Source organism: Argentina silus (genome assembly GCF_951799395.1).
Source record: "Argentina silus genome assembly, chromosome: 10".
Lineage (NCBI taxonomy): Eukaryota > Metazoa > Chordata > Actinopteri > Argentiniformes > Argentinidae > Argentina > Argentina silus.
This window is the reverse complement of record NC_139664.1, coordinates 3,266,297-3,279,023: the sequence shown is the minus strand read 5'-3', so window position 1 is coordinate 3,279,023 and position 12,727 is coordinate 3,266,297. Positions and strand designations below refer to the sequence as shown.

Below are 12,727 nucleotides of genomic sequence, written 5' to 3'. Positions count from 1 at the left end.
CCCAGGCCTTGAGATAGTGCAGGGATGGCTTGGCCAGGGCCAGAGTGGACCACAGCGCCTGCCAGGACACTCAGCCTTGAAGCCCTGAAGAGGCTCAAGCAGACACTGCTAACTACTTTCCTTTTTCACCGCCACTCACTCACTTTGTATAGCTACAGTACAGCTAGGATTTTTCTCTGTGTGCCATTATGTCTTGGAGATTCATATATAACTAATTCATCTTGCTGTGCGTCTCACAAAAAGCCATTCCATGTATTGCAGAGCAGGCCCAATTCTTTGAATTGTACAATATGATTGTATGGTTGTAGTTTTCACCCGTTTCCAGCCCGTAATTTAGCTGTTGTCCAACTAAACAATATCACAAGTGAGTTCCTTGTTATTGTGTTGTGGTCTGGTCACTAACAGTAACGCAAAGTCTCTACTCTGGCTCACCTCCTCTTCTGCTCTCTTGGGCCCATGGCTCCTACCCACCCCTGTACACTGTCCCGCCCAGGTGAGGAACCAAGGAAGGAAGGAAGGAAGGAAGGAAGGAAGGAGGGAGGACAGCCAAACAGGGAATGGTCCTGCTCAGGGCCTCCTGAGAGCACTCTCCCTCCTGAGTGGACAACACAACACCCGACAGGAAACTGCGCCTTGTGCACAATCACTTTATTTGTCACCTTAAGGAGCAAAAATCAAGGGGAGAATGAAAGTGAATGAACGAGAACAGTCAGGAAGAGAGAACTGCATTTTTTAAATTTGAGGTTCACTTTTCCACCAATCACAACTCTAATTTAATGATACGACTGTTAATTCGTCATCCCGACGAAGACCTTGTCGTCACAGATCTTGTCTTCCCAAGTACATCTTTGCTCTCAAGATCCTTGTATCCGCTACTTAAAATATGGCCAATTATGTTTGGATTAGACAATAGTACAGACAAATCATGACTCCTTCATCCCCCTGTAAATCTTTTGCCAACACAGTTGCAGTATCATAGCATGGTGACATTTCACCACATCATCATCCGAAAATAGCCCCTGAGTATCCTCACAGCTGCATGTTACAGGAAAAGATATGATTGTTACTTTCAGTTCCTGTACCGTAAAGCAACAGGGGATGCAGTATGTCGAAGTTTATCATGGAGCATTGCACCATTGAAGCACTGTCAGCTTGCCAAGCTGATGTTTGGGCCCAAAATGGATTCTCTGTGATCCAGGGGGGCACTAAACAACATGGTTGAGGATGAAATAAGTTACCTCTTGACACACAATACTGTATAAAGTGCGCTGCGATGTTTTGGAATGGAAGGCCAAATGTAAGTGCAGTCCAGTCAAAACAAACCCTTTGAACTTCACTAGCATCTCGCCTGACAAAGTCTTATTGAGTAAAACCTCAGCTGCCATTACCTCGACACAAAGGATGGAATGGAAACGATCGTTACTAATTCAGCAAAAATAAATCAATGCCCTTTCCTGTTTTGTTTTTTTCGAAAACAAAAGTTGAGTGCTTGTTTCAGGCTGCTGAAAGCCCCAAAACCCAGCCCATCAACGTCAACGGCAATATCATTCTGAAAATCATAAACATCTCACACTTCCTCTGTCAGCTCTAAAAATACACCAGTTTGCCTCGCCTCGCCTCTCCCCCGGTCTCCAGGAGCTATGCAAATAAGCCCTCCGATTTCTTCCCCCTTTTGTTTTCCTCTCTTCCTCCTTTGTTCTGACTTCATCCCCCTCTCCTGTACACTATATGGCAGAGCCTCTCTCTCTCTGGAGTCGGCTGAAACGGAGACAGGAGCACATCACAGGCGAGAGGAGAGGGAGGACGATAACAGCTTCCTACTGTCGGCGTGACTGTAGGCAACTTGTAAAATATTTTGGCTTTTTTTCCCCCCGTTATTCTTTGAAAACAGAACCGCTTCTGATGTTTTCGTTCAGTCAAGTTACTTCAGAGTGTGGTCCTGAGTGGCGTTTAGGAACGATTGAAACAATTTTAGGGAAATTGATGCTTGTGTTCTCGGTTGCTTGTTTGAAATGTGGGCACTTGATTTGGGGACTGCATTTGGGAAGGCATGAAGCTCCAGTTTATTGAGGCAGAGGAGAAACAAAACACTTCCCAGAGACGACTCTCTCAGCTCCGTCTTTTAATATTTAGAACCCATTTAGAACCCTAACCCTAACCCTAACCCTAACCCTAACCCTAACCCATCTTTGAACCACATTTGCAAAGATGACAACATCAAGCATCCTGCCAGCGTGCCTCATATTGAATTGACAATAAATTACGAAATATGTGCACGTTCTTGAATGTACTTGAAGTAAAAAAAAAAAAAAAAAAAAAAAAAAAAAAGTTGTGAAGCTCATATAGATATCTAGATAAAAATGCACATTTTGATTGGGATATTACCAAACACAGACCCAAGTGACATTTAAGACAATGGCTCTCATGACAACAGTTGTGAATCTCCCGTGCCATCTCCCCCCCCCCCGCTTTCTCATCTCCCTCCTATTCAACAGGGTCTAATTACAGTCGGCTCTCCTCTCCAGACTCTACTTGCCATGCATTACCCACCTCGCTTCCCTAACGAACAATCTCCAACCAGCCACCCCATTTCCTCTTCCTCCCTTGATTGATTCTCACCTTTTCATTCTTCCCGCTCACCTCATTAACAGAGCTCCTGTCTACCCCCATCTTCCCCCCATCTTCCCCTCATCTCGCCAGAGAGAAAGAGAGGGAGAGAGAGAGAGAGAGAGAGAGAGAGAGAGAGAGAGAGAGAGAGAGAGAGAGAGGGGACTACAGGTAGAGTCTGATACCCCCAGACAAACACTCCTGAACACCACACAGGGACACAGACCCGACACCCAGATGCTGTACCCCTGCATCCCCCCCCCCCCCTGCTCCAATCAGGATGACTAACTAATGGAGACTAATACAGTGTCACAGCATTGCTGTCATGAGTCATTTGGGTGACGCCCGGTACTGTGGCCCTTTAGGGGCCCCTATTCCACACTCTTCCATGGTTGTCTCTGTTAATTCGGTCCCCCTGGGAATGCGGGCTCTGGAACCCATGAAAAATCAAGCTCATTTAAGGCCTTTTATTTATTTATTTGGAGCCGCTTATCCAGCATGTTGTTCATTATTGGTTTTCCCTCTGAAACTCCCTGAGGGACCATGGACGTGAGTGTGTGAGTGTGTGTGTCTCTTGGTGTGTGTGTGTGTGTGTGTGTGTGTGTGTGTGTGTGTGTGTGTGTGTTTGTGTGTGTGTGTGAGTGTTTGTGTGTGCGTTTGAAAGGGAGAGATTAATCCATCTCTCCTTCAATAAGATATCTGTGATGCTTAGAGGACTGGTGTCCAGTTTTACACACACACACACGCACACACACACGCACACACACACACACACACACACACACACACACACACACACACACACACACACATACACACACACACACAAACAAACACACAAACACACACACACACACACGCACACACACTCCAGACTTAACCTCACCGCACCCGGTCTTGTCTCTGTGCAGGGTCCACACACACTCCAGACTTAACCTCACTGCACCCGGTCTTGTCTCTGTGCAGGGTCCACACACACTCCAGACTTAACCTCACCCGGTCTTGTCTCTGTGCAGGGTCCACACACACTCCAGACTTAACCGCACCCGGTCTTGTCTCTGTGCAGGGTACACACACACTCCAGACTTAACCTCACCCGGTCTTGTCTCTGTGCAGGGTCCACACACACTCCAGACTTAACCTCACCTCACCCGGTCTTGTCTCTGTGCAGGGTCCACACACACTCCAGACTTAACCGCACCCGGTCTTGTCTCTGTGCAGGGTCCACACACACTCCAGACTTAACCGCACCCGGTCTTGTCTCTGTGCAGGGTCCACACACACTCCAGACTTAACCGCACCCGGTCTTGTCTCTGTGCAGGGTCCACACACACTCCAGACTTAACCTCACCCGGTCTTGTCTCTGTGCAGGGTCCACACACACTCCAGACTTAACCTCACCTCACCCGGTCTTGTCTCTGTGCAGGGTCCACACACACTCCAGGGAGATGGGCTGTGGGTTGCGAAAGCTGAAGCCGTCAGAGGAGAGCAGTCCTGGGAAGATCTACTCCACCCTGAAGAGACCCCAGGTGGAGACCAAGGTGGGGGTGGCCTACACCTACCGCTACCTCGACTTCGTCGTGGGCAAAGACGGTAAGCCGTGCGACTACTGTACAGCATACGCCCAAGAACAGTCAAGTAAATACAACATGTTTTCTGTTCTTGTTGTTGACCATTTTAAGGATGCAATAGTCATGCTATCACATTGTGGCAGGCCTACAAGTAGTCTTGTTTTCTCACCCACACCGAATACAAAGTTGTTTTTAGAAACAGTGTTTTTCTCAAGCAATGTATTTTCCCTCCAACTCACCAGCTCTGATGAAACTCAACAAACATTAAGGCTCTCCAGCGGCAGCACATTACACTCCACCTCCACACCTCAGTGAGATGGGATCACTTTACCGTTACAGACTTCCCATCTCCTCCTCCGTCTCCCTCCTGCTTTCACACTCCCAGCCCAGAGACAGGTGGGGGGTGGGGGGGGTGGTGGAGATGGGATGGGGCCGGGGGTGGGGGGAGATGGGGTGGGAGGAGGGTTCTCTCTGCATTCTGTGGGGTAGGAGAGGGGGGGGGAGAGATGGGGGGCGGGTGGGGGGGGGTTCTCTCTGCATTCTGTGGGGTAGGAGAGGGGGGGGGGAGAGATGGGGGGCGGGTGGGGGGGGGGAGTTCTCTCTGCATTCTGTGTTTATGAGATGCAAGGAAGGTGGGTGTTGCTTCCTGAGATGGCTGAGACCTGGTTCATGGTACTGTACATGTACACAGGGGGAGAGAGCAGTGGAGGCTTCCATGCTAAATATAGACATCACTCTGTTATTTCCCCTCAAAGACAGTTACAGCTGAAACGACGAGGTTGGTGGTGTGGTGGGGTGGAGGGGTGGCGCGGTTCTCTGGAGCTGGGAGATGCAGTGTGTGGCATGGAGACTGTGACAGTGTATTAGTCTCCATTAGTTAGTCATCCTGACTGGGGGGGGGGGGGGGGGCAGGGGTACAGCATCGGGGTGTCTGGGTCTCTGTCCATGTGTGGTGTTCAGGACTACAGGAGTGTTTTATGTCCGGGGGTATCAGCCTCCATGTAGTCCCCTCTCTCTCTCTCTCTCTCTCTCTCTCTCTCTCTCTCTCTCTCTCTCTCTCTCTCTCTTTCTCTCTCTCTCTCTCTCTCTCTCTTTCTCTCTCTCTCTCTCTCTCTTTCTCTCTCTTTCTCTCTCTCTCTCTCTCTCTCTCTCTCTCTCTCTCTCTCTCTCTCTCTCTCTCTCTCTCTTTCTCTCTCTCTCTCTCTCTCTTTCTCTCTTTCGTTCTCTGACTCATAGGAGTGTGTCCTGTGTCGTCATGTCCCTGTAGAGTCTACTGGGTGGCTAAATCTTTACACAAGCAGTTTCTTCCATGGTAACTGCAAGGGTATAATTTATAGTACTTATGACCATCTCCTACCAGGTATGTAAGTACAAGCAGCTGTATAGTGCTTACCATAGTTACCATCATTCTTACCATAGTTACCATAATTCTGCTCTCTGAGAAAATACAAAAAGCAGAGTTCAAAAGAGGTAGATGTAGGTATCCCGTAACTAACATGAAACATGGGTTATTACACCAGTTTAATCTGACAGGAACAATTAGTATCACATGAAGAACAGATTTGCTTGTGGTTGATTTTATTTGTGTCTGTTATCGTTGTGTATTCATCAATAAGTCTCTTAAACTGCCACCACAATGGCGCGCAGTGCAGAATGAAATGAAATACACGACCACATTTTAGGAGACCATATTGTGGCTCTTGAAGAGAGTATAAAAGATATGAAGAGAAGTGTGTCACAAGCTTTTGTTAATAAACTGCCAGTAAATGGCAGATTGCCTGAGCTAGCTGGCTATATCACCTGACATTTTATGTCAGTTTATTGCACACATCCAAGTTCATGGCCACAACATTGCCTATCGTACACCTCTGAAACTGCCTGTGAAACAAAGAGGCTAGCATTCTCTGATATTAAGACCATGACCCCATAGGGAAAGGGATAAACAGAGTATTGTGTTAACTGATGTGGAAAGATGCCATCTTGCAGTATACACAGGAAAGGTACTTCGAGTTCTTGGCACGTATATATTTTCTAAAATGTGATTTCAAATGTTTAAAATGTCAAGAGGGATGAGAAATTGAAAACACACTTTAGTGTTAGTCTTCTCTTGCGGCATGACAGGATATACAGAAAAGTTGTCCTTGAAATCAAAGGCAGTAGGCACACACAGACACAGACACAGACACAGACACAGACACAGACACAGACACAGACACACACACACACACACACACACACACACACCGTACTCTCTCACACACACACACACACACACACACACAATGTACTCTCTCTCTCACACACACACACACACACACACACACAGACACACAGACACACACACACACACACACACACACACACACACACACACACACACGGGGGCACACCATTTGATTTCATCTTGGTGCAGACACATTATTTATATGCAAAACTCCCTGAGCCTCAAGTCCTCTTGTTAATATAGGCTTTTGCACTGCACCAATTGAGTGACATGCAGAAGCAGGCTTCTCCCCGCGCCCGGCTCACAGGCGTGAATACGGAGCGTGGCGGGGAGAGGTCAACGGGAATACGGGAACGCCGCAATGGCGTTCCAAGTGGAGATTAGGCGGCGGGGAGCTGGGATTTATCCCCGGTCCTGCACACCGAGAGGGAGAATTGAAATGCGTTTCTCAGGGAAATGACATTGAGGGAGGGGGATTCACGGTCATTTGGTTTTACATTAGATTTCAATTATATTCACACAGTGTGGGGCTTTGGCACGGCACGGATCAAACACGTTGGGTTCTGCTCAGCATATTGTTTGTGATGTAGAAATACACTAAATAGAAGAGACGCGTACATTCTGCATTCTGAATGAATGAAGGTGAAAGTGATGGCGACCTGATGACTGTATATGCCATTCAGCAGACACTTTTTTCCAAAGTCCCTTATCTGAACAGATCTTAATGAGATAAAACTTCAAATATGCTTTTTTGAAAAGTCTGACTTGCTGGTGGCCAACATGGTTATTTTAGATTACATTCTAGGGTAAATAGGTCACTTTAAGAGGTGACAACCCAATGCAACGGGAAGATAAGAAGGTCTTGTGGATTGTAGGTCAGACCTAGGCAGGAAGCTTTGCGGGCCTGGATGTAGGCTTGGATGGGCCCGGATGAAGCTTCCATAATGTTGTGTACAAATAGGAATGGCCCTTTGTAGGTCTTGTATGTCTTATGTAATACTATATATCATTTGAAAATGTAATTTAAAAAAAAAACATCCAATAAAAAGAAAGAAATTAATATATGTGTCTGCAGCCAAGACACCTCTACTTATATTGTTCTGGACCACCCAAGCAGGGGAATGCCAGACTATTGTTTCAGACAGGCAAAGATGGTGGAGCAGCAGTTAGCAGACTGACATTGTAAAACTCAGCAGGTTCCATTCGTTAGGCTTCAAACAAGAGCAACTGCTGACAACGTTTTCATCAACAGGAAACGCATGTTTCTTCACAGTTCCTTCCTCTCCCCCTCTTGCTCTTACCCTCTCTCTCTCTCTCTCTCTCTCTCTCTCTCTCTCTCTCTCTCTCTCTCTCTCTCTCTCTCTCTCTCTCTGTCTCTCTCTCTCTCCAAGCCCCATATCTGAACTTGTGTCTGCGCAATATGTTTGACATTAGCCTTGCTTGTACAGGGCAAAATTCTTCTTATTCTGAAAAGACTGCTTCCTGTATCTAAGGGCCTATTCTGCTATGTGGTTAGATGAACCTAAGTTAGCAATATGAAGCATGTGTACAAGCAAGTATGTTTCCTCTTCTCCGCAGAGGCAAATATTCTCCTCATGATTTGATTTAGCTGGCAGGCCAGAGATAAACCTGTGTTATTTATCTTTAGGCCTCTTGCTCTGTGTGTGACAGTGTGGGGTCTGAGTTTGCTTGCGTTTGTGTAAGACTGTGTGTGTGTGTGTGTGTGTGTGTGTGTGTGTGTGTGTGTGTGTGTGTGTGTGTGTGTGTGTGTGTGTGTGTGTGTGAGAGAGAGAGAGAGAGCGCGGATGTTTCTGCTACTGACAGGCTGTTTTCTCTCCCAGCCTCCATCCTCTTCCCTCCAGACTCATACACAACACGCCTGAACGCCCCCGCACACTTTTATTGGGTCTTATTGTCCTCTTACTCTGATCCAATATGCCAGTATTGATTGTGTTGAAATCCAATCTATGCCTCGGCGGCGCAGGGGTAAACAACCTACATTTAACAAAACACTTCTGCCAACCTCTGCCCCAGCCTTCAAAGAACCCAAATGAGGAACAATCGTACTGTATATGTCTGTGAAAGAAATAGGAACTTTTGTGTTTGTCACTCCTATTGTTGGAGACTCTATACATCAGTAAAGTTGGCTTTGGGCCATTGCTCACAGTGTAGGGGAAATGACCTTATCCTTGACCTCACTTCCTTTAGGCTAGCTTTGGGTGTTTCTGTTTTCAAAGAACCCTATTTGCTATTTGAAGGTTCACCTCAATGTTTCATAAAATAATTGTAGGCATTGGTTATCTGAGAAAGCTTTAATTTAGGTTGTGCAATTGTTATTAAAAGATATGGAAGATGCTCTAGCTAAATAGTACCCATGAGGAGCTTCAGACTGTTGTGTTAGTCACTGCTTATCTTACAGCCATTCTCTTCCATGAAACACCAATTGAGGGCAACAGACTCTGAAGTTGTTTGAACCTCTCTAAGCCGGCGTGTTGTGAAAAAGTCAGACTTTTCAAAAAAGCATATTTGAAGTTTTATCTCATTAAGATCTGTTCAGATAAGGGAGGTTTGCTCCCCAACCCCCTGCTGTGTGAACCAACACGAGACTCCGCTGAGAAATTGACGCACGTGGAAGCTTGAAGGACACTCTGTCAATAAGTGAATAAAGTAGCCTATGCCCACACCGGCTTTATCTAAAGCCATCGACAAACTCTGAGAGAAATGTGTGGAAAATGGGAAAGGAGAGGTAGGGTAGAGTGCTGTATTGACAAAGTGGCTCTTTAAATAGATTCATGTGTCAATGTTTGAACCGCCTTCACCCTGTGGTGTTATTGTGTGTGTACTCTTAAGTTTCCTAAGCTATCTCAGCTTACACCAGCTTCATGTCCCTCCACTTCCTTGCCTTCACAGAGACATGGATTACACATGGATTAGACAGGGAAAACAGCTATTCCAGCAGCCCTCTCTGATGCCTACTCCTTTTCTCATTCTCCTAGACTCTCTGGTCGAGGGGGAGGCACAGGACTCCTCATTCCACCTAAGTGGTCACATAATGTCCTTCCCCTGTCACACCTGTCCATATCCACCTTCGAATTTCATGCTGTTTCTATCACCTCCCTAGTCAAACTTCACATTGTTGTTATCTATCATCCACCAGGTCAGCTTGGCCACTTCTTAGATGAGATGGATGTCCTTAGGTTCTTCCCTGAGGACGGTACACCGCTCTCACTACTGAGTGACTTCAACATCCAGTCAGAGAAGCTTCATTCATCTGGAGTACTTGACCTTCTCTCCTCCTTCGGCCTTACCCTGTCCCACTCTCCTCTGACTCATAAGGCACGCAATCAGGTCGACCTTGTCTTCACCAGATCCTCCCATACCTCCAACCTCATTGTTACCCCTCTTCCAGTTTCTGATCATCATTTTGTATCCTTCTCCCTTCCCCTCAAACCTCTACCCACACTGTATCCTCTCGTCACAACCTGTGTACCCTCTCCCTTACCGCTCTCTCTTCCTCTGTCTTATCCTCCCTACCCTCTGTTGAATCCTTCTCCCTTCTATCCACTGATGCAGCCTCCTCCACCCTCCTGTCCACTCTTTCCTTATCCTTCGACTCTCTCTGTCCACTGACCTCAAGGCCAGCACGATCCTCTCCACACACTCCTTGGCTGTCTGAAACCCTGCAAGCTTGTAGAATAGCCCTCCGGGCAGCTGAGAGGAAATGGAGAAAAACTGGCCTGCCTGATGACCTAAAATATTATCTTTCTCTCCTCCTCAACTACACCTCATCTGCATCAGCTGCTAAAGCTCCAAAAATCAATCCTCTGCCTCTGACCCAAGGACACTGTTCTCCACATTTTCCTCACTCCTCAACCCACCTCCTCCCCCTCCTCCCTCCTCCCTCCTCCCTGTCTGCGGATGACTTTGTCACCTACTTTGAAAAGAAGCAGCTCTTTCTCTACCTCTCGCCAACACTGCTACCTCTCCTCCCAAACCCACTGCGTTACACTCAGTCTCTGGTTAATCAGCTTTTTCCCCCCTCTCCCCTGATGATATTCTAAAACTGGTCACATCCAAGCAGGCAACCACCTGCCCCCTCAATCCTATCCCTTCCCCCTTTCTCCAATCCATCTCCAAAGACCTCCTTCCATTCCTTACCACCATAATCAATTCCTCTCTATCCACAGGATCTGTCCCAGCTGCCTTTAACACAGCCAGAGTCAAGCCTCTTCTTAAGAAACCAACTATTGACCCGTCTGCTGTCCATAACTACAGGCCGATATCCCTTCTCTCCTTCTTATCTAAAAAACTTGACCGTGCTGTCTCTCACCAACCGTGCTGTCTCTCACCATCTCCTTCAGAACAACCTCCTCAACCCTCACCAATCCGGCTTTAAGGCTGGGCACTGAGACAGCTCTCCTCCACTCTGCTCGAGCTTCCTCCCTCTCCTCTGTTCTCATTCTTCTGAACCAGTGTGCTGCATTTGACACAGTAAACCACTCTCCACCCTCTCAGAACTGGGCATCTCTGGCTTTGCACTCTCCTGGTTTGCATCCTACCTGGCCGATCGCTCTTCCTCTCTGTCCTCTCTACGAGCCCTCACCACTGGGGTCCCCCAGGGCTCTGTCCTAGGGCCCTTACTGTTCTCCCTCTATACCAAATCTATTGGCTCAGTAATTTCCTCACATGGTTTCTCCTACCACTGCTACACAGATGACACTCAACTCATCTGACTCACAGGTGGCAACACGTGTCTCTGCGTGTCTTGCAGACATTTCCGCTTGCGTGTCTGCCAACCACCTCAAGCTCAACCTTAACATGACTGTGCTGGTCTTCCTTCCGGGGAAGAACTCTACTGTGACCTCCTATGTAAATGTAAATGCAAGTTTCAGTTTGAAGGCTGCCTAGCACCAGTCTGGCTGCACCTGTTGGTCTGTATGTCAGTCATGACCTTATTTCTACACCAAGCTGGTGCATTTCTTCCTGTTTCATCATTCTTCAAAACACCAGACATGCAGTTAGTTGTTTAGTTCTTCCCTTGCGAAGGTATCTGAAGGTATCATATCCCAAATTATCTCTAATAATCTTCTCAGTATGTCTGTAGCGTTATACTGTATTCTTGTCATTTGGAAACAAAAGATGGAGACAGGTGTTACACTGGCACAGTAGGTTATTAATTATAAAATAGATCACACACACATTCAGTAATTGTGGCGGATCTATCTCATCATTCACTCAAACGCCTGGGTCGTTAGCTATGCGTCCCAGGCATTGTTTCCATGGATTCAACCACGGTGGCGGGATGTTTGTTTCCATGACGATCAGCCACCTGTTGCTCAGCGCAGCTCCCGTCCGCGGTGAGAGAGAGGTGTGAGTACGGGGCCTACTGATGGCAGTTAATTACTTTTAAAGAGGATGTGGACGATAGAGTATCATTGTGTTTATCGTTTATGACGGCCTCCTGGGATGTACAGTATCCCACTGGCCCTTCAGCTCAAGCCATTTCGAGTGCCTTTGAAGTACATGCATAATCACTGCCCAATATTTGCACTTCATGAAATAAACATTCCATGTTTGAGACAAACCATGCGTAGTCATCTTACGTCCGTATCACCAACCTTCGCGATAGCTAATGCTAATGCTAGCGCATCTCTATGGAAAACGTGAAGGAGAGACGAATATATGCCGTTTATCTGACGCTTTTATCCAAAGCGACTTACATTGCAGTGAGCGCGTACATTTTTCGGTATATATGGGACTATACTAGAGACTAGTATTAGTTTTAAATTGACATTTATGGCATTTAGCAGACGCCTTTATCCAAAGAGACATACAACAAATACATTTGTCAAAGTAAGTGAATCATCTATCCATCAGTCATCATAAGACAAATGAATCTATGCTAGGACCAGGGGCCACTGGCAGTCACAATGCTAGAAGAAGACATAATTACTTTTACTAAATGCTGTTAAGAGTCGTGTACTGTATGCAGGTGCAGGCACATGCTGTACACACATCACAATGATAGCACTGGCTGCAAGTAGCAAAGGGGATCATCTGTTTTTCACAGGTCGTGAGAACACATCTGTGGTTTCTCAAGGGAAAGCCTGCGCTTAACTGAAAAACATGTAACGTGTCAATGATATATATGCATAGGGCATCGCCTTTTCTACGTAGTGTTGAAATGTAGACTTCACAGCCTTTCAGCTGAGGCCTGTACTGAGGTATTTAAAGGGGAGGTGTACCCATAGAGAATACTAGAACAGGGTTCTTCCTCTATGGATGTATCCTTATAGGATGTGTACTACATTGGTGTACTACTGCA

The 12,727-nt window shown here is 46.7% G+C and overlaps 1 protein-coding gene across 1 annotated transcript in view; it reads left to right on the top strand.

Annotated features, from left to right (window-relative positions):
* rftn1b (raftlin, lipid raft linker 1b) overlaps positions 1-12,727 on the top strand; it is a 51,629-nt gene that overhangs the window by 486 nt on the left and 38,416 nt on the right. Inside the window, exon 2 of the mRNA XM_083679210.1 lies at positions 4,034-4,200. Coding sequence (XP_083535336.1) covers positions 4,056-4,200 — 145 coding nt within the window. The 5' untranslated portion in view covers positions 4,034-4,055. The remainder of the gene's footprint in view (positions 1-4,033; positions 4,201-12,727) is intronic.